The sequence below is a fragment of the Thalassophryne amazonica genome, chromosome 5, assembly GCF_902500255.1.
Source record: "Thalassophryne amazonica chromosome 5, fThaAma1.1, whole genome shotgun sequence".
NCBI classification, from domain to species: Eukaryota; Metazoa; Chordata; class Actinopteri; order Batrachoidiformes; family Batrachoididae; genus Thalassophryne; species Thalassophryne amazonica.
Genome location: NC_047107.1, coordinates 130,295,084 through 130,317,775, shown reverse-complemented (window position 1 = coordinate 130,317,775; position 22,692 = coordinate 130,295,084). Strand labels below are relative to the sequence as shown.

The following is a 22,692-nucleotide window of genomic DNA, read 5'->3' as shown; positions in this document are numbered from 1 at the left end:
AGGTCTCGTTTCCTGGATCTCATTGTCTGGTTCTAATGTCTCCTTTCTGACATCTTGTTGTCTGCTTCTAAGTTCTACTTTCCAGTATCCTGTTGTCTGGTTCTAAAGTCTCCTATCCGGGATCTTCTTGTCTGGTTCAAAAGTCTCCTTTTCGGGATCTTGTTGTCTGGTTCTAAGGTCTACTTTCCAGTATCCTGTTGTCTGGTTCTAAGATCTCCTTTCCGGGATTTCATTGTCTGGTTGTAAAGTCTCCTTTCTGGGATCTTGTTGTCTGGTTCTAAGGTCTACTTTCCAGTACCCTTTCGTCTAGTTCTAATGTCTCCTTTCTGACTTCTTGTCGTCTGCTTCTAAGGTCTACTTTCCAGTATCCTTTCATCTAGTTCTAAAGTCTCCTTTCCGGGATCTTGTTATCTGGTTCTAAGATCTGCTTTCCTGTTTCTCCTTATCTCGTTCTAAGGTCTCCTTTCCGGGATTTCTTTATCTGGTTCTAAGGTCTCCTTTCCGGGATCTCCTTATCTGGTTCTAAGATCTCCTTTCCGGGATTTCTTTATTTGGTTCTATGGTCTTCTTTCCGGGATCGTAACGTGTGTTTCAGTATTTGGCCACAAACAGCTAAAGGACTGGACCCGTCATTTAATTTCATGTGATCCACATTCGGGTACTGTTGGGTATTTTCTCCTCCAAACATTTTTAAAACCTTTAACAAGACAAACAGAGTCAAGAAACACCAGTGAGACAGAAAATCAAATATTACGCGCGGAGTGCGGCCAGGCTGTACACCAAGGCTACACTAAAGTCTGGCCTGCTTTTCCGCTCTTTTTATTAAGAGACGCCCTCATCACATAAACAAGAAACTTGTCCTAAGGGTGGGGGTAATGACGCAAGACAAGTTTCTTCCCATAACATAAACGCATACGTCAATAAGTGCAGCTGTAAGGAAGAACACTTCAGGTCAGCACATCTCGTTCGTCTGTTGCAGGTATCAGCTGTTCTGCATCTGCCTGAAGTGTCCTGTCTTCCACACTCCTTCACACTAAACACCACATCACAAACGTCAAAACAAAATTGAATTCTCAGGATTGCATTAAGACAGGTGCAAAACAGCACATCTCCGTTCTCATGAGAAAGAAGACAAAGCTAAACAAGGTTGAATAACACGTACGTTCTCAGGGTGAAGTGCAAAACAGCACAACACCGTTCTCATGAGAAAGAAGACAAAGCTAAAAAAGGTTGAATAACACGTACGTTCTCAGGGTGAAGTGCAAAACAGCACAACACCGTTCTCATGAGAAAGAAGGCAAATGTACAAACGTTTAACAGTGATAACATGTATACAAAATCTCTAACATTCCCCTCCTGTTTATCGCCTGTTAAAACATACAGTAGGCATCACTCAGCTTAGCACTTCTTTTTGAGATTTTCACTAAGAGGTTCATCATGGTATGTTTTCTCTAGGCTTACACCCCAGAGGTGATGTCATCATTGTCACCATCATCGGTGTCTGGGTCATCATACTTCCATTGGTCTGGGTACAGGTCAGGAGAGCCATCGTCCTCCTTGTCGTCATCTGTCCCCAGAAGTGGATATGATGCTGGACCCCCTCCTGGTCCTGGACTTATTGCTGTGGTTATCATTCTATTTACAAGGCCTCGGAGACATGGAATACAACAACATCCACACAATGTTAGAATTGCAGCAAATACTGCTATAGACACTAATAGTGAAGAAATCAAAGACCTCCATTTTCCCATCCCTTCCAGCCACCAATCCCAGCCTTCGGTGTTTACTCCACTGTGCTCTTTCGTCTTCCTGTTCAACGTCCTCAGCCCGTCAATGGCTTGAGTGAGACTGCCGTCTGCAGCTGTGTTGTTGGGAATGAATGTGCAGCATTGTTCTCCGAACATGGCACAAACACCTCCTTTCTCTGCCAACAACATATCCAGAGCAATGCGATTCTGGAAGGCCATAAGGGACGTGGCTTCTAACTGTGAATGGACAGCCTTAAATCCTTCCTCAGTCCAATTTCCTAATTTCTGTACATTGTAGTGGATGTAGTTTATTCTGTCCACGTTTTTATTAATTGAGCACCACCAACAGATGGAAGATTCGAATCCAGCTGCTATTTGATTAACCAGTTTATACTCGTCAGGCACTCCCCTGGGGACTCCTATTGCGTCAATATATGTTGGATTTCCCACTCCTTTCCAATCTCTTTTCACTCTATGTCTGGCTACGCCTTTCTGCCAATCTTCAGGAATAAGAGAGGCTGCATATGTCGTAACGTCTTCAGGGGTCATGGGTATGGCTTCAACTGGTAACAATAATGATATTAATGCACAATAACCTGACACATTTCGTGGCAGTCTGTCAAAGATTCTGTTATCCCCACACCACCACCATACGTCACTCCTCCCGACAGGTTTGAATGTGGGAGTACTATGGACCACATTCTTACACCAGGCGGTGTGGTTTAAGCTACCCAAAGTCTTACTTGTCCCTGTCAAGTGTACACATGTATGGTTAGCATGCCCAACTTTGCTTGAGAATAAAGGTTTAATCTTAGTCAATTTGGTCACTGGATAGATCTTGTCCCACTTAGAACATTTGTTGTTTGCCGCAATGTATGTCTGTGTCATAGCAGTCAGTAGACAGTCTTTGGGTAATGCTGCCGGTATTACCTGTAATATAGGTCTGGGTCCCATACATACAACACAGTCCTTCTTTGCTGCTAGTCCTGCTTGTTCTGCCATTAAAAGCCAATTGTTATTTTGTCCACTAATTCCAGTAGTTACTAGGAACCAGTCATCTGCCTTCATGTCTTTTGTGCCTTGTACAGACACCCCCTTTGCTTGTATGGACACCCCCTTTGCTTGTATGGACACCCCCTTTGACGTACTTAATTCGGTCAATATTGGTTGCTGTACTCTATCTGTTTCACAGAGGAAGAAATGGAAATACGGATCTTTTCCTTGTTTGTATACCCAAAGGAGGAACAACCAACAGTCTCCCTCTATATCAGGTGGGAATATGGTTCCTTTTTCTGTGGTATTCACCACTATAGACAGCTTATCATCTGTTTGATACATTTTGAGACTTTGACTCTGGTACTTAGCCCACTCGGTTTGTGCCCATCTTGGTGTCCATCTACTCCATTCATCGGCTACCAACGTTTCCCATCTCCTATCTTGTTGATCGTTGGTCATATACCATGAGAAACTATTTCCGTAATTAGTCCCTCTGTCACCATCCGGCATTCCATGGGTAAGAGCACTATATGGTACAGAGATGATCACAGAAGTATTTCTAGGAATGCAGGCCTGTACACCAAATCGGTATGCATTATTCCCATCACAGCTATGTACTGTGGCATTAATTATCGGACTGGGGTCTTTGTTACTTCTTTTTGGTCTCTGCAATCTGTGGATGTGATCCTTATTATCATGTCCCGTGCTCATGGCTTTTAATAATACTCCCAATTCAAAAAAGAAAAGTAGCATAACAAGGACTGTCCGTGGGGTCCAGAAACCCCCGTTTTTTTTTTTTCTTTCGCCATTTCTGCACACTACAGCACACCTATGTTCAGAACAGTGGCTTCTTAATGTCTTCTGCTAGCTTTCGTGTCTAACCTGGATCTCAACACCAAGCTCACACACTATTACTAGTCTTGTCCTACTGTTCTTACTGTTTGTCTGTGTCTGCAGAAATGACTTTCTTACAGTGAGTCAAATGAATCCATGTACTTCTTTCCCCAATTTTCAAAGCTGTGGGTGTTGTGAGTAGTACTTGATAGGGCCCTTCCCATTTAGGTGAATGCCAGTGTTTTCTCTTGATGCTTCTTATCAACACCCAGTCTCCAGGTACCACTTTAGGGTCCTCCTGTGGAGAAATGGGATCATCAGTGTTTGGAACTCTCCCTCGTTGTCCTTCTAACATTTTTCTCATGTAATCCGCCAAATTGGCTTCCTCAGGTACATCCCAAATTTGTCCATAATATGGCAATCGATATTTTCTGCCAAACAATGTTTCATACGGTGTCAACCCCATGGTACTAGTTATGTTTATATACATTTTTACCAAATCTACACAATGTGTCCATGGTCTGCCTGTTTCCTCCATTGTCTTTCTAAGTCTGTTTTTTACTGTTCCATTCATCCTTTCCACTAATCCGGCACTTTGTGGATGATAAGAACAATGATTTTTGAGATTAACCTGTAGTGCTTCTCCTACGTATTGCACTATTGCATTAACAAAATGCGCTCCATTATCTGAATAGACTGTTTCTGGTATTCCAAATCGTGGGATGATGTCTTTGCATAATGCTTTAGCCACTGTAAGTGCATCTGCATGTTTTGTAGGGAACAATTCTACCCATTTTGAGAAGGCATCAATTATGACTAAACAAAATTCCTTCCCTTCATGTTTACTCAGCTGTATATAATCCATATGAATCACTTGAAAGGGATATTGTGGTGTTGGAAATTTACCTCTTTGGGGTCTCAAATTGCCTTGTGAGTTGTGTTTTGCACATATCATGCATGCTCTACAATGCTGTTTTGCATATGCTTCGAACCCATAAAGACAAAAAATAGATTGCAATTGCGATATCATACCCCCTGATGAGACATGCGTCACGCCATGGCTCATAATAGCTGCCCATTTAAACATATTTTTTGGCAAAATGGGTTTCTTTTGTGGTCATACGCACAAGCCATTCGCATACGTAGCTCCTTTAGCTATCCACATTTGTTTCTCTCTGTCAGTTGCCTGCTGTTGCATGTCAGCAAGCAGTGTATGACCTAAATGCAACTCTGGGGTAGTTTCCTGTACAACAAAAATAGAAGGAGCTGCTGCTGCCTCTTTTGCTGCTCTGTCAGCAAAATCATTTCCTTTTGAAACACTGTCAGAGCCATTGGTGTGAGCCGCACATTTGCATATAGCAATTTGTTGAGGCAACTTCACAGCTTGCAGTAGGGCAGTTAGGAGAGTGGCATGAGTCACTGGCTTTCCAGATGATGTCACCATTCCACGCTCCTCCCACAGTTTTGCAAACACATGCACTGTGCTAAAAGCGTACTGGCTGTCTGTATAAATTGTTACAGCCGTACCTTCAAACAGATAGCAAGCTGCAGTTAAAGCAACTAATTCAGCTGCTTGTGCTGAAAATGACGATGGCAATGAAGCAGAATCTAATACTTCTGAATTTGTGACGACAGCATATCCAGATTGCGTTTGTCCATAAGCATTTTTGGTGGAAGAACCATCCACATACACGATTGTACTGTTTGGGATGGGTGTGTCCTGGAGGTCTGGGCGTGCTTTTGTACAAACTGTTGCTACATCAAGACAATTGTGCGGCTCACCATCCTCAGGTAAAGGTATCAATGTGGAGGGATTCAATGTTGTACATCGCTCTATCGTAAGGTGTGGTTGTGATAATAGCAAGGACATGCACGAAAGATGTCTTGCTGGGGACAAAAGGCTCATGTTTGTCTGCAACAAAAGTGCAGAGACTGCATGTGGAACTTTCAGTGTCAACTGATGGAATAGAACAACATTACTGCTACTTTGAACAGCCATAGAGGCTGCAACAACAGCCTGTACACATGGTGGTAAAGCACTTGCTACTGCATCCAATTTAGATGAGTAGTAGGCAACTGGCCTCAATTTTGAGCCATACACTTGAACCAAAACACTAGTCATGAACTTATTCTTACAATCAACTGTTTGAATGAATGGTTTACTATAATCTGGTAGTGCCAAAACTGTGGATGACACTAATGTTTGCTTTACTTTTACAAAGGCTTCCTCAGCATCTTTGTTCCATTCCAACACGGTTGACATTGAAATATCATCTTTGTACATCAAATCAGAAAGTGGACTAGTCAACTCTGCATAGCAGGGAATCCATGCCCTGCAGTAATTAGTCAGTCCAAGAAATGACATCATCTGCTTTTTGGTTTGTGGTTTTGGAGCGTGCAAAATTGCTTCCTTCCTGTCAGACAGGATCGTGCGCCCAGTGGCTGATAATTCATGTCCTAAATATTTTACTTTATCCCTACACAACTGAACTTTGTTTTTACTCACTCTGTGGCCATTATCAAATAAGAAACATAATAATGCTACTGTGTCAGTTATGCAGTTTTCTCGTGTGTCAGAGGCAATCAAAATGTCATCAACATACACTAATAGTTGGCTATCTGCCGGTGGAACGAAATTGGCTAAACATGCTGACATGACTTGAGAATAAATAGTTGGACTCTCTGCGTAACCCTGCGGTAATCTGGTAAATGTATATCGTTGTCCTTTAAAGGTAAAAGCAAACCAGAATTGACTATCTGGGTGTACTGGCACAGAGAAAAATGCATTACTTATGTCAATTACTGAGAAACTATTAGAATTTGGTCTCAGCGAATTTAACAAGGTGTGTGGATCTGGAACACATGGTGCTCTTTTAATCACAGCAGCATTTACTGCCTGCAGATCTTGAATCATTCTCCACCCCACTGAGGGCGGAGCCTTTTTCACAGGAAATATGGGTGTGTTACATGGTGAATCTGGACATGGCACTATTACTCCTGCTGTTAATAAATCCTCTATTACTGGCCTGATTCCGTCAATTGCATCAGGTTTTAATGGATACTGTCTTACACATGGTCTGTATTCTGTTTTTGGCCTTATAACTACAGGTTGTGCATTTTTAATCAGTCCTACGTCTGAAGGACCTGTTGTCCACAATCCTGACGGTACTGAAGAGAGAAGAGCATCTTCTTCAGGACTCAACTGAAACACTCAGGATTGTGAAGTGGACACATCAATGTGTGTTCCAGCTGTCAGCACCAATGAGACATTAACTAGCACTTTATACAACTTGGTTGATGGACTGAACTCCGTTCGTGGGCCAACTCTACTCCAATCAGAGGCTGACAAAGCTGTTATGACTGTCAGTCCCAATTCTTGCCATTCTGTCAAATATGGCTTACAAAGTGACATATGTAATGGCATACCTGTGAATTTCAATTTTGATACATCTTCAGTGGCACCTGTTACTGTTATGACAGCTGTTGAGTTGCCATCATGAATCAAATCGGTCATTGTCAGCTTCACAGGTGAAACATTTTTCAATTTAGTTTCATAGTCACCATCCGGACCTGGAGGATCTTTATGCCACATTGTGACATGCAGGTCAGGTGGTGACATCTGTTGTTCAGGATTTTTTAGTAGGGCTGTCGCTTGCAAGACGACATCTTTACCCCATCCTGCAGCATCTTCTTCTGAGATGTCAAATGTATAGTAATAGTGGAATGTGGGGTCAGCGCTTTCTTCTCTTACCATGTTAACGCCTCCTGTGCGTTCAACAACTAATTTCCCTTGTTCCACAATTATGGACAAGCCCAATGCAGTCAATCCGTCTCGTCCTAGGAGGTTAACTGGACATTGTGGCATGTTCAACACTGACATAGTACACGTCAGGCCAAATGGATCTGTCAACGTTATGGGTTTGGTGATAGGGACGTCTGATGTTTGTCCATTTGCAGAGCGAACCCTAAAGAGTTCGTTGCTTAATTGATGGACAGGTATGTTGTCATTACATGTGGTTCTACATGCTCCTGTATCACAAAGGAATGTCACTGGTCGTCCATTTACCAACAAAGTCACTTCTGGTTTTGGTACCGGATTTCCCAGCAAGGCACACAGATCCATACATACAGATTCAGACTGCCTATCTGATATGGAATCATGGATTATGGATTCTAGTCATTGTGGATACTGTGGCTGCGGAGGATTATTCCGTTGTGGAATTCTCCCTGCTGCTCCCTCAGTAGGTGGATTTGGACAATTTCTATACATATGTCCCTCTCTTCCACAGTTCCAACAAATCAGGGGACCACGTGGTGGCCCTCCCTGCTGTTGTGGTTGCCATGGTCCTTGACGTTGTGGCTGTCCACCTTGTCTATTTTGCCATGGCTTTTTGGGGCGTTTGCACTGCTTCTGCTGTCTTAAGTTGCCCTGCTGGTAACATATTTCATCATCTCCATGTGCTACATACACTCCTTTGTCGCTGTTTCTTGTCTTTTTCTGTTTTAAGACTTCTTCTGCATGACAGCAGTGTGTATGTGTGTCTTCCAATGTGCCTGTAGGCAATCCAATCCAATGTTTCTGTATCCAAGCTTTTATATCCTTATTGGAATGTTGGATCAGAGCGTTTTTCAATTGTTGTTCATACACAGGTGTTTCTGGCAATATGCCACTATGGACTCTAAACACATTCTCAAATCTGCACCTAAACTCTGTCCATGGCTCTCCTTCTTTCTGAGTTGTCCTGGTAATTTCAGTATAATTTATCTTTGGTCCTAACACTCCTTTTGCACGTGTAATCATAGCTTCCACTCTTGTTTTCAAGACTAGATCATCATGTGTCAGTGGTACGCCTTGTTGATCTGCAGGATTCCAGTCTCCACGTACCTGACTCCATTTAGGGCCACATGCTTTCATCCACACCTGTTGGACTTCAGGTCCATTAAGGTGGTAAGATGTTCTAATGTTTTCTATATCCTGCATAAATCCCTCAATATCGACATGTGGCGATGGTATCATGTCGACTGCTGCTTTGATATCATCAGCATTCCATGTCCGATAAACGAGCATGGTTGGTAGCTGTCCTGCTGTTCCTGCACGAGGATTTGGTACTTCTATCATAGGATAGGCACCTCCCTGATCACTATGTTCCACCATGGGAGGGGCTGTAGGCACTTTCGCTTGACTGCGTGTTTGTGGTTTTTCTGTTTTTTCTCTTTTTACCTTAGGTTTTACCGCCAAATCATACTGTGGTGGCGGTACATCGTCATCCTCTGGTAGAGGAGATAAAGGTCTCTTTGTCACCGACGATCCAGCCGGCGGTGATTGTTGAGGCTGTTCTGGCTCTCTGTGCTGAATTATCACATCTTCTTCTGCCTTACCTACAGCTTTCTTTTTCCTTGCTTTCTCTAATCGTCGCTTCTCTGCTCCTTTCTCTCATCACCTTTATGTTCCCGTTCTAACTCCTTCTTCAGCTTTTGTATGCTGATCAGGTTCAGTCGTCCGTCAAAGTCATGTTTATTTATCCAGGTCTCCAATTTCTTTGTTGCTTTTGGATTTTTTGCCTCCATAACTTTCCAGTCGTCAGTTGATAAATTTTCCTTATTTTTAGACGTCTTACCCCCCATTTTTATTATCCCTTGTTATAATTTGGACTTCAGACGGGGGCACACCTAGGGTGTTCTAAATCTGAAGTTTTCACACTTTCTTTGGACGTGACAATTAATTAGCCGTCGTGTGGTTGATTCCTTTCACCTCCCCGTAGGAAGCGGAATCACTTGCCTCTGCTTCCACACGCACGGTTGTCACTAACGTTGTCCAAAGTATTACACTTTCACACAGTTATTTACACTTGCGCAAAACACTATTTACACATAGAAACACTCCTAATAATCGTACGCGTATTCTTATGTCAGGGGAGCTCGCCCTCCCGTGAAATTTAACTAATGTCCTGCCTTAGGGGACTCCGCCGTCCCTGCCAAATTTAACTGCCTTTTTACAGTGCACATATTTCTACCCGGGATTTCCTGTACGTATTAAAACAGAGGAGTCCGTATCCTCCTTCCGGAATTTAACTACTTGCGTCCCTCGCAACCGTAGAGGAGTCCGTCCTCCTTACAGAGTTTAACTGTGTTTCATTAACAGACGATTCTGTATCATCGCTTGCGGAATTTAACTGTTTTATGTGATCTGATCACCACTCACTCAGTACTGTTTACAAAGAAATTTTACTCACTGACTCGACTTCCTGTCTGTCTTCCTCGGGAAAATCTCGTCAACCAGACGATGCCAACGGTGGTCGACAATTGCAGACACGATCAATCGATCGATCAGACCTTGGCCAAGGATTTACGTCTGGACTTGACGACCTCCGCCGGACACCTCCGGTGTTGTTGAGATCCCGGACGAGCCCCCAGTCAATGTTGGGTATTTTCTCCTCCAAACATTTTTAAAACCTTTAACAAGACAAACAGAGTCAAGAAACACCAGTGAGACAGAAAATCAAATATTACGCGCGGAGTGCGGCCAGGCTGTACACCAAGGCTACACTAAAGTCTGGCCTGCTTTTCCGCTCTTTTTATTAAGAGACGCCCTCATCACATAAACAAGAAACTTGTCCTAAGGGTGGGGGTAATGACGCAAGACAAGTTTCTTCCCATAACATAAACGCATACGTCAATAAGTGCAGCTGTAAGGAAGAACACTTCAGGTCAGCACATCTCGTTCGTCTGTTGCAGGTATCAGCTGTTCTGCATCTTTCTGAAGTGTCCTGTCTTCCACACTCCTTCACACTAAACACCACATCACAAACGTCAAAACAAAATTGAATTCTCAGGATTGCATTAAGACAGGTGCAAAACAGCACATCTCCGTTCTCATGAGAAAGAAGACAAAGCTAAACAAGGTTGAATAACACGTACGTTCTCAGGGTGAAGTGCAAAACAGCACAACACCGTTCTCATGAGAAAGAAGACAAAGCTAAAAAAGGTTGAATAACACGTACGTTCTCAGGGTGAAGTGCAAAACAGCACAACACCGTTCTCATGAGAAAGAAGACAAAGCTAAAAAAGGTTGAATAACACGTACGTTCTCAGGGTGAAGTGCAAAACAGCACAACACCGTTCTCATGAGAAAGAAGGCAAATGTACAAACGTTTACAGAGAGTGTACAGAGCAATGTCATGTAAACACCTGGACCAGCAGATCTCTTTCTTCCTGATCCGGTTGCTGATTCACAGCCAGCACACAGTTTCTCTGGAACTGTTACCGTGGCAACCATGGCTCCGTCTTTGAATGTGACCTTGTTCAGGCCGGGAGACATTTAGTCATTAAACTCTCTCTCTTTCTTTGTCACCGGGATGCTGCAACATATAATTTACACCACATTCAGTTAGCAGGAGGAGGCGGCTGGAGATCTACCTCCTCCTCGTGCTCCTCCTCCTGCTTGCGTGTGTTGCTGAAGGTCTGCTTGTCTGTGTGTGTCTGTGGTGTCGATGTGTACACGATACCTTGACAAAGACCAGGAGACCCCTGAAGACCTCAGACCAGTTCAAGGTTGGGCATGCTGCTGTTCTAAATGTGGCCACTAGGGGCAGAGTCTGTGAAACCTTGTATGTGACATCACCTCAAAGACTTTGTGTGTGAAAGTTAGTGACTCAGTGACACCTTGATACTCGTAGTTTATTCAGGCTCTCAGGTCCTTGACCTGGTCTGGGTTAGTGGTTCTCGGTCCAAAGTCCAAACATGGACCACCATGTTCAACCACAGAAACCTAAATGAAGAATAACATGCTGCGTCCTTAGTCAGTGTCGCCCGTGGAGTGAGTAGCACTTGTAGACCACTTGATGAATTACCCATAATGCCACAATTGTGGTCGGCAGCGTTTTAATTTGTTCGTGTGATGGAGACTGAGAGATGGGAGGAGCTGCTGATGTTGGTCCATGCTTCAAAATGATCCCTGAATCCACGATGGCCCACCCACTTTCAAACTGTCCAATCAAATCAGTGTGCATCATGAGACGTCTCTTATAACTACAAGATACATCTCTTTTGCACTTTGGCCCATGTTTTGGGACAGACACCAGCTGCTCTCAGCGTCTTAAGAACCAGCAGCACTAACTCTTCTTCCCTCTGCAGGTCAACAACAGTAACAAGAAGGAGTGGAACGGGATGATGGGGGAGCTGCTCGGAGGTCTGGCTGACATGATTGTGGCTCCGCTCACCATTAACAATGAGCGAGCCCAGTACATCGAGTTCTCCAAACCCTTCAAATACCAGGGGCTCACCATCCTGGTGAAGAAGGTCAGAAAAACACTGTGGACGTCACTTTCTGGAAATGTTCACAACCACATTATACAACCCCAAAGCTGAAACGTGAGAAGTCTATGGAAAAGGCAAAAAAAAAAAAAAAAAAAACACTTTGTTGTATTTCCATTTGTCATTACACTTTGTGTGTGTGTGTTTGTGTTCTTCATGGGGCTTTGTTATGTTTGTGTTTTTCACAGCACTTTGTTGTGTTTTTCACAGCACTTTGTTGTGTTTTTCACAGGGCTTTGTTGTGTTTCTGTTTTCACGGGGCTTTGTTGTTTTTCATGGGGCTTTGTTGTGTTTCTGTTTTCACGGGGCTTTGTTGTGTTTTTTACGGAGCTTTGTTGTGTTTCTGTTTCTCATGGAAGTTTTGTTGTGTGTGTTTTTCATGGGGTTTTGTTATGTTTGTGTTTTTCACGGCACTTTGTTGTGTTTGTGTTTTTCACAGCACTTTGTTGTGTTTTTCACTGGGCTTTGTTGTGTTATTCACGGGGCTTTGTTGTGTTTTTCATGGGGCTTTGTTGCTTTTGTTTTTCACTGGGATTTGTTGTGTTTTTCACAGGGCTTTGTTGTGTTTTTCACAGGGCTTTGTTGTGTTTTTCACTGGGCTTTGTTGTGTTTTTCACTGGGCTTTGTTGTGTTTTTCACTGGGCTTTGTTGTGTTATTCACGGGGCTTTGTTGTGTTTTTCATGGGGCTTTGTTGCTTTTGTTTTTCACTGGGATTTGTTGTGTTTTTCACAGGGCTTTGTTGTGTTTTTCACAGGGCTTTGTTGTGTTTTTCACTGGGCTTTGTTGTGTTTTTCACTGGGCTTTGTTGTGTTTTTCACTGGGCTTTGTTGTGTTATTCACGGGGCTTTGTTGTGTTTTTCATGGGGCTTTGTTGCTTTTGTTTTTCACTGGGATTTGTTGTGTTTTTCACAGGGCTTTGTTGTGTTTTTCACAGGGCTTTGTTGTGTTTTTCACTGGGCTTTGTTGTGTTTTTCACAGGGCTTTGTTGTGTTTTTCACTGGGCTTTGTTGTGTTTTTCACAGGGCTTTGTTGTGTTTTTCACAGGGCTTTGTTGTGTTTTTCACTGGGCTTTGTTGTGTTTTTCACTGGGCTTTGTTGTGTTATTCACAGGGCTTTGTTGTGTTTGTGTTTTTCACTGGGATTTGTGTTTTTTACTGGGCTTTGTTGTGTTTGTGTTTTTCACAGCGCTTTGTTGTGTTTTTCACTGGGCTTTGTTGTGTGTGTGTTTTTCACCAGGCTTTGTTGTGTGTTTTTTTTTTTTTGCAAGGGGCTTTGTTGTGTGAATGTTTTTCACTGGGCTTTGTTGTGTGCATGTTTTTTCTTGCATGCATGCAGGAAATCCCACGCAGCACTCTGGACTCATTCATGCAGCCGTTCCAGAGCACACTGTGGCTGTTAGTTGGCCTGTCGGTCCACGTGGTGGCAGTGATGCTTTACCTTTTAGACCGGTTCAGGTAAGTACACACAGTACACTGAAGTTACTTCAGTACTACAGGGTACCAGCAGGGTGGTAATATCTCTGTGTGCAGCCCCTTTGGAAGGTTTAAAGTGAACAGCGAAGAAGAAGAAGAAGATGCCCTCACTTTGTCCTCCGCCATGTGGTTCTCATGGGGAGTGCTTCTGAACTCTGGGATTGGAGAAGGTGGGTGTAGAAAACGTGTGAGGTTTCTACCCATTTGGTGCCTTTGTCAGCTGCAGGACTGATTCCTGTTTTGAAGCAACCACCTCAAATGTGTGTTTGTAGGAGCTCCAAGGAGTTTCTCAGCGAGGATTCTGGGTATGGTGTGGGCGGGTTTTGCCATGATTATTGTAGCATCTTACACTGCTAACCTGGCAGCCTTCCTGGTGCTGGACCGGCCTGAGGAGCGCATCACTGGCATCAATGACCCCAGGGTGAGACACCAGAAATTTATTTCCTGTCATCATGTAGTGGAACAAGGATGAACAAGGATGAACTGAACTGCCTCAGGACAAATGATGACTGAAACTACTGAACAGAAATTTGACATTTCTCGGGATTCTCCAGAGCCAAAGTTTGACAATAAACTTGTTTAGAAGCTGAAAAGTCATCCAATCACAGTCAGTGCACCGCTGAGACAAACGACGGCACCTCTGAGACAAACGACGACACCAACGAGACAAACGACGACACCAACGAGACAAACGACGACACCAACGAGACAAACGAGGGCACCAACAAGACAAACGACGACACCAACGAAACAAACGACGACACCGAGACAAACAACGGCACCGCTGAGACAAACGACGGCACCAACAAGACAAACAACGACACCACCGAGACAAACGACGACACCACCGAGACAAATGACGACACCACCGAGACAAATGAAGGCACCAACGAGACAAACAAAGGCATCAACGAGACAAACAACAACACCACCGAGACAAACGACGACACCACCGAGACAAATGAAGGCACCAGCGAGACAAACAACAACACCAACAAAACAAACGAGGGCACCATCAAGACAAACAACGACACCGAGACAAACGAGGGCATCAACAAGACAAACAACGACACCAACGAAACAAACGAGGGCACCAACAAGACACACGATGACACCAACGAGACAAACGAGGACACCAACGACACAAACGATGAGGACACAGAGACAAACGAGGGCACCAACAAGACAAACGACGACACCAATGAGACAAACAACTATGGTTGGGGGGATTTTATTTCTGAGTCCTGGATATATTCACATGTTCTAAATGGCTTTGAGATTTGATTTGAATAGGTTTAGGTTTTTATTTTAATACAATAAGCAACAAAAGCATTTTTGCAGGTTTTTTTGTTGCCTTCCTTTCTGTTTGTGGGTGAAAAGCTGTGATCTCTTGCTTGCAGCTGCGGAATCCATCGGATAAGTTCATCTACGCCACGGTAAAGCAGAGCTCAGTGGACATCTACTTTAGACGGCAGGTGGAGCTGAGCACCATGTACCGACACATGGAGAAGCACAACTACGAGAGTGCCGCCGAGGCCATCCAGGCCGTCCGAGACAAGTGCGCATCTCTCCAACTCTCTGCCAATAGGCCTGACTGTGGTCTCACGGTTAGATTAGTTTATATTAGATAGACCTTTATTGATCCCTTGGGAAGACTCCCTCAGGGAAATTGAGATTCCAGCAGCATTTATATCAGCAGACAGAGTAAGAAGCACACAGAGTATCAAATGTGAAAGTAAATAAGAAAAACAGTTTGCAAATATAAATAAAAATACACAAATAGAAATACCAGACGTACTGTTCACCAGTGGTGGACACAATTCCGCTAATCCGCTAATTATTGAAGTGAATGTTTTCATTATCGGATTAGCATTTCAGATAGTGTTGAAAATCATCAGTGGACGAATTATCTTCTATTAAATTTTGGTCCGATAATTTTTAGACTAACATATTTTTGCAGGCATGGTGAGCAAAGCTTAACAGTTACAAACATTTATGGAGTCATATCAAAGATTTAAGTGCCTACCTGTTAAATGTTTTGTAGTAGATGGGCAGTTCTGTCCTCTGCAAACAGAGGAGAGCTGGTTCCAGGAGAAACTGCTCTATCCTCTGCAGGCAAAGGAGAACTGGTCACAGAAAAGAAAGAAAGCAAAAGGGGAAAAAAAGATGACTTTTTTCAACTCCATATTAACTCAATGGCAATATCATCCAAGTCATCCAGAGGCATACAGTTTTAACTTATGGTTAAAATTTTAACCAAACAAATTTCGGACAAGTTATTTAAATTAACGTCACGTCTGAAGTTTTATAAAGTGAAAATAACAGATATATGTTTTAGTTTTAAAGTAATGCACTAATTTTGAAAGTTTTAGTGTGGACATTGTGTCTCCACAAAGTGCTTTATGGGTAATCTCAGTACATTTACAACAGGAGAAATGCATTTGCGATGCTCTCATCAGGCTCCACATGGACAACAGCATTAAACCCTTTGTATATTGTGCCTAAAACTCTTGTGAATATATTCTCTGGGTTTATAGACATTGTTATTGTGTTTGTTTTATGTAAAAATGCCAGAAGGAGCTCAGATTGCTTCTCCATTATTTTCATTTGGAATCACTGTGAGCTGCAATTGCTTCCTGTTTGCTTTTTAACATTCTGCTTATGTCAAACACTGTCTGTCCTCTTTGTTCCAGAGTAATATATATAAGATGTTTGAAATTCAGTTTGCATTTATTAAATTCCACACAGCTTAAACGTAGCAGAAACGGATTATTTGGAATATTTGTTTTGGCAAGTTTTCACGGGCTCTATTGCCATCTCCTGGCCAGTAGTGTTCATGGCAATATTTGCCCTAAGTATTAAGATATCTCATAATCCTTTGCGCTGTTGTTGAGTTGTTGCAGCCTCTTGCTGCAGCTGATGAAAAGAAATAAAAATGTACATTTTGGTTGTATAATGTTCATTTACAATTGTTGTCATGTGTTTTCTCTCTGTGTTGTTTAAACCGCAGCAACCCTCTGGCACGCAAAGGATTATGGGTTAGGGTCTGAGCATCTGGGCACCAGTAGATGGCAGTGTTTTATTTATTTTGACCTCCGTTATATTAGACGGTTGTCTAATTACAACTTGGCTTTTGCAATTTTTGTTTGTTTGTTTTTACAAATAAAAAAATGGCATATTTTACAAAAGCACTTTTATATGTAAACACCAACACACACGTCACATTAACGTGTTGGTTTTTACATAGAATGAATGAGTCAACCAATCAGTGTTAGCTGGGGCTTAATTTGAGGGGGAGCAAGCCGGAGCACACTCTGGAACCTTGGACGCACGCTCCAGAACCTCTGACGTTGGCTCCGCCAGCTATGTATACTGGATCCGTGATCCGCCACCTCTCTTGACTAACAAAATATATTTTTTTAAAAATCACCGCGATTGCTCTCACTGCCACTCACACCGCCGCCCTCCTGTCTGCTGTGCAGAATTGCGCCAAATCTGGCAACAGGTCCAGAGGCTACGCTCGCTGTTTTGATCCGGATGTTGACCACAGCCGCAGAGCTCCATGGCCACCGAGAGAGGACTTGGATTCTTTGCGGGTCCCGCATCCGTACCCCTGGAGGCAGTGAGTGAAGGGAGAGCATGCGCATTGTGTTCTGCGTGTGTCTGTTTATAATTTTCTCCCACAGAAGAAAAAAGAGTTTACACAAGAGAGAAAAGTCAGAAAATGTTAATGCCTGTTTGAGAAAAGTGTGTAGTGAGGGGTTTTACAGCCTTAAAACATCTATAATAAGTGTAAAAAATAGCACTACTTCGCGGATTTAATGCCGCCTTCACACTGGGCGCGATCAAACGCTACAAATTCGCGGGGGTCGCGTGGCGACGGACGCGCCTCCTTCGCCGGTGTGTCGCTCTGCTTGGGTGGACTTTCGCTGCGAAAATTCGCCCCGGTGCATCATCATATAGGAGGAGCTTCCATTCCGCTTGGCGTCAAGTCATCATGACGGACCTTGATCACACGGAGCGAGTTGTTGTGGAAAGCTCCCAATGCAGAGAGTATCATTATTTGCTGCAGGAGCTGCGTCTGGATGACGGCCGCTTTCAGCGGTCCTTCCGCCTCTGCGGGACCCAGTTTGAGGACCAACTGTCCCGTTCACGCTTGCTGCAGCTCACTCTTCCACCAAAAAATCTGTCATAATTGTGTTTATAAACCAGTCACCATTTGTTTTATTATACATCTGTGTAGTTAATTAATAAAATATTCTCCACACAGACGATTCGCTCGCGCGCACACGTAAAATAAAAAAAAAGAAAGAACGAAACTCTGCTGCTTGCTGTGAGGCTGCTCCTCACTCTTTCCCAAAAAACTCTGTCATAATTGTCTTTAGAAACCAGTCACCATTTGCTTTATTATACATCTGTGTAGTTAATAAGTAAAATAATCTCCATGGATGATTCCCTCGCGTGCGCACGTAAAATAAAAAGAAAAACTCTGCTCCCCCTGCTGTGGGGCTGCTGCTCGCTCCAAAAACTCTCTCATAATTGTGAAATAAAGGACAAAAGAGACATAAGTCCTGCTCACAGGCTGCTACCAGAGACAGGACATGTTCACATCTTCAGTCAAACTCCAGACATCTCCACGTCACTACATATTCAGTCCCTGATTGGTCATTGGTCATCGCGGCGCGACAAGACAAAAAAGTTCAGATTTTTCAACTTGGGGAGGAGGACAACGTGACGCGACACAATATCGCGCTACAAACGCGCAAAACGCTCAAAATCGCTTCACTCGCTTCGCGCTGTGCGGTTTGGCGCCAAAACGCGTCCTTACAAAGGGATTACATGGCAGCCTGTGGCTGCAGTCGCTCACGTCGCGCCCGGTGTGAACACGGAGAACGTAACTCCCGCGATAAACGAGGGACCACTGTACATCATTAAACAGGAATTTGTACTCTATCCGGATTTGGTGTGACTAGTGTTATTATGGCTACAATACATGCCCAGTTTATTTTCGGTGTGGCGCACAGTGTTGTTCGCAAGCCGCCCCCCCCCCTTTTTTTTTCCTTCTGCCCCGGAGCCACCCATCCTCTGCACTCCGGGACCTCCCACTTTACAAATTAAGCACTGATGTTAGCAGAGGCTCATTTTCCCCATAATCCCTTTGGCATCGGTCTGTGTTTGTTGCGAAACTTCAGAATTAGTGCATTATTTAAAATGAAAAGGTATGTGTTATAGTTTAACTTTGTACAAATGACAGAATTTACATTAATTTGATTTATAAATCAAAACCATAAGGCAAAACTGCTTTATTTTCCAAGACCTCTGCCTCACCGCGGCACTACCATATGCTGTTAAGGAATAATGGTGTTTTTTGTGTTTGTGAGAATTGAGCTTAGTTCCTCTCAATTGCTTCATCGCTGCAAAATATGTAATAAACAGGCATTTCCAGCAGTGGGCAGGGCGCACAGACAGAAGTGCTGACTCATTGTTTGGGTTTGTGGTCACCTTTGATGCTACCAGAAGTGATTTGTAGAGTTAAAACTCAAAATCAGCTTGTTAATAATTGCAAGTGTACCGGAGACAATACTGAAAGTTATCAGTTAGCTGTAGCTTCCGATAATTTTTTGGGTGGTTATCAGTTTAGCTTCATAAAAGATAACTTTTCAGTCGCAGCGTTTCCTGTCGAAGCATTTTTCCTGTTTCCTGTGCAGCGCTTCCAGGCGCCGTCGTCGGCCTGTTTCGACCTGAAAACATCTAATTTAAGGCTTAATTCACCCAGGACGTCGTGAGAGAACAGAGAAGATTCAGAAGAGGCCGGCATGAGCACTTTATGCGGACATTCCACTGTTTAAGAACATTTTTTAATGAAAGACGTGCGCGCAATCTGTGTGCGCCGCGACAGGAAAAACACCTCCGTGTTGAAAACCATTTGTAAAATTCAGGCGGCTTTTGATGGCTTTCAACAAGTGAGTAACTGAGAAATTGTTTAACAGCTTGGGCATGTTCCATCTTGCCCGTTAAGGTTTCCAACGGAGGTGTTTTTCCTGTCGCGACCCCCCGCGGTCGGGTCCGGCCCGACATGCGACTCTGCCCACGTTCTTTCATTACAAAATGTCCGTTAACAATGGAATGTCCGAATAAACTCCTCATGCCGACTTCTTCTGAAAGTTCTCTGTTCTCTGACGACTTCCTGGGTGAACAGAGCCTGAAATGTGGAAGTTTTCAACTTGAAACGGTGAGACGCTGCCGCCTCGAAGCGCAGGTCGCCGTCAGGCGCCATGGGTCGTCCTTAAAGCGACACTACCAGACCAAAATCTCTCATCAGCCATTAAAATTTTTACCAAAAACCAGCTGAATTTATCGAATGGTGTCCACTCAGTTGTGCCTTACAGTTTTGAAAAACTTTGATCAAACAAAGCAGCAGTCTCTGAGCCATTCCTAAACAATGAAAAAATCCACGAGAGGGTGGGCCACTCCTCACTCAAAGACTGCCCACAGGCGAATGATGTAACTGACAGGCGTGAAAAAAACTCTCGCATGCCCACGAGGGTTCAAGCATGTCTGATGTAATCACACGTGATTCAAATCCATATGGTTTTTGAAAAAAATAATAAGGTCGGATACTTTTCTAATAGACCTCATGTATATATATATATATATATATATATATATATATATATATATATATATATATATATATATATATATATAGTCAGGCTGGGCCGGAGCCCGGCACCCAGAGAGTGTGGACCAGGCTTTGAAGTAAAAGTAGTTGTCGTGTTTATTCCAGGCTGAGGTTCGGTACACAAGTTGTCAGGCAGCAGAGCACAGGTACAGACAGGGTAAGGCAAAAACGCAGTCCTATCCAGGCAGGGCTCGGAGGCACGAGCAAACACTGACATAAGGGCTGAGGCAAAAGGCGCGGTCAAGAAACATGGAGCAAGATACAGGTACACGGCAAGACAAATTAGGACTTAATACAAAAGGCTGGAATGTGTGCTAGAAGCGCCGACAAACTGGCAAAGGTGTGATGGCTGGGAGGAGATTAAATAAGCAGGCGTTAACAAGGGGCACATGAGGAGAAGGATCTAGAAAGGGGGCGTGGCAGGTGGACAAAGAGTATGGATGGGGCAAGATAGTGAGAAGAAAACTAGAAGAGAACAGAAACCAAAAAAACGATACTAAAGCAGAACAGAGAATAGCAATAATAAACAGATGATAACTAAATAATAAACAATGAAAACACAGACTGAGTGAGCAAAACAAGAAAGGAACTAAACCATGGCAGAAGTATGAAAAGTAACAAAGGAAACAAAGTGACAAAGAAAAATAGAACAGAGAGAAAACACATGATGAAAAGAAACAACTAATAAAGCAAAGCAGGAGCAGATGGTGGGTAGAAGAAAGGAGGAAAAACAAAACCATCACCGTGCTCAGGGCCAAAACCTGACACACACACACACACACACACACACACATATATATATATATATATATATATATATATATATATATAAAACATTTTAAGCAACACATTCACTGCTAAACCCATCTGGCCTTTGACTCCAACAACCTTGACTCCAGTTCCAGAACACACCTATGTAAGTGTTCCAGGTTTCCTTCAACTGAGGAAGCCACTTAGAGATTGTTCTTTTAGCTCAGCTTCAAGAGATTGTTTGCTCGATTCGTGTCGGATCTGTGTTGTCTTTGACATTTGCTGATCCACAGCGAACGCAAACTATCTCTGGTATCAAAGGTGGATGACCTACAGAAAAGCTAAACCTGGAGGACCATTGCATCGTTAGAACAGCTTTTGGTGTCTGGGAGTGAATTTTTACTCAGTGCACAGCACCACCTGCTGGCCATGCTTGCACTTGTAGTAAGGAAAGCAGTGTGTCCACTTCAGCATCCAGGTTGGCTTATAATCGGACTGAATCTGGTCCGCTCTGATTTCAGACTACCTTTATCATCAGTCCACTGTCTCGTCTGATCAGTTTTTGTGTAGTTGGCGTTCTCCTCCCTCGTACCTGACTTGTCCTTCCTACTGTCCACAGTAAGCTTCACGCCTTCATCTGGGACAGCGCCGTGTTGGAGTTTGAAGCATCACAGAAATGTGATTTGGTGACAACAGGAGAGCTGTTCTTCCGCTCGGGATTTGGAATCGGAATGAGGAAGGACAGTCCGTGGAAGCAGAATGTTTCTCTGGCTATTCTGAGGTAAAGTACACCCTGATGACCTTTGACTCAGACATCTGGTCCATGAGCCAAGCAGGTTTTCCTTTTAAAATGGACCTGTTTTCACCATCTGCCATGATTAGTTATCATGTTATGGGGTAACATAACTAATCATACATTTCACAGTACATGAGTTTGGACTGTAAGTACCCTTTGGTCCCTTTAAGTGGTACTGATGAGGTCAAAGATGACTGTTGGCTCATGGACTAATCTTGTACTGCTGATCTTCAGAGGACACTCAGACTCCTTGTCTTCTTATAGCTCTCATGAGAACGGCTTCATGGAGGACCTGGACAAGACGTGGGTTCGATACCAGGAGTGTGACTCCAGGAGTAACGCCCCAGCGACGCTCACCTTTGAGAATATGGCAGGTAGGAAGCCGCCCTGATCTGTAAGAATGCGCGGTTCCAGTGAGGTTTGCGGTTTCACGTGGCCTCCTGTCCTCAGGCGTCTTCATGCTGGTTGCTGGTGGAATTGTTGCTGGTATCTTCCTGATTTTCATCGAGATCGCGTACAAACGACACAAGGATGCGCGCAGGAAACAGATGCAACTTGCTTTCGCCGCCGTCAACGTCTGGAGGAAGAACCTGCAGGTACGCCATCGTCATCTAACACACCCTATGTCATTCTGATGGTAACTCGCTGGGCTACAACCTGCTTGCCTCAGCTTTGGGGTCCAACTAGGGGCTGCTTTTGGAGTCAACGTCATTCTGCTCATCTGTATTTTATTTCCAGACTCACAGTTTCATCATGTTTAGGTTTGATTGAACTTTAACAATCGGTCTGTTTGTGTTCTGATGACGTCTTTAAGCTGTTTAGTTCATTTTTCAGGGAGGATGTTTTGATACTAGGAACTATGTGGCTGAAAGGTGTGACACTAAAGGTTAAAGGTTAAGATCTATGTTCTTTTCTATGTCTTTGCATTCTGCATTTTTGTGAAAAGTGAGGCACACTGCAGAGAATGTGCAAGAAAATCAGCGTGAAACTGAAACACCGCAGCGTTTATTAGAACTTAGAAAAGAGACGGAACACAACCAGTGAAAACAGGAAGCGCATCATCACGCCAGTCTGACCCATCTCAGTGCAGATGCCACGAA

At 43.5% G+C, this 22,692-nt stretch overlaps 1 protein-coding gene across 2 annotated transcripts in view; it reads left to right on the top strand.

The window, feature by feature from the left end:
* LOC117511350 (glutamate receptor ionotropic, NMDA 1-like) overlaps positions 1-22,692 on the top strand; it is a 170,047-nt gene that overhangs the window by 114,838 nt on the left and 32,517 nt on the right. For both annotated transcript variants that reach the window (XM_034171389.1, XM_034171388.1), the window contains 8 exons: positions 11,712-11,876; positions 13,228-13,346; positions 13,422-13,534; positions 13,637-13,785; positions 14,765-14,922; positions 21,416-21,577; positions 21,857-21,966; positions 22,043-22,188. In XM_034171389.1, the coding sequence (XP_034027280.1) occupies positions 11,712-11,876; positions 13,228-13,346; positions 13,422-13,534; positions 13,637-13,785; positions 14,765-14,922; positions 21,416-21,577; positions 21,857-21,966; positions 22,043-22,188 (1,122 nt within the window). The remainder of the gene's footprint in view (positions 1-11,711; positions 11,877-13,227; positions 13,347-13,421; positions 13,535-13,636; positions 13,786-14,764; positions 14,923-21,415; positions 21,578-21,856; positions 21,967-22,042; positions 22,189-22,692) is intronic.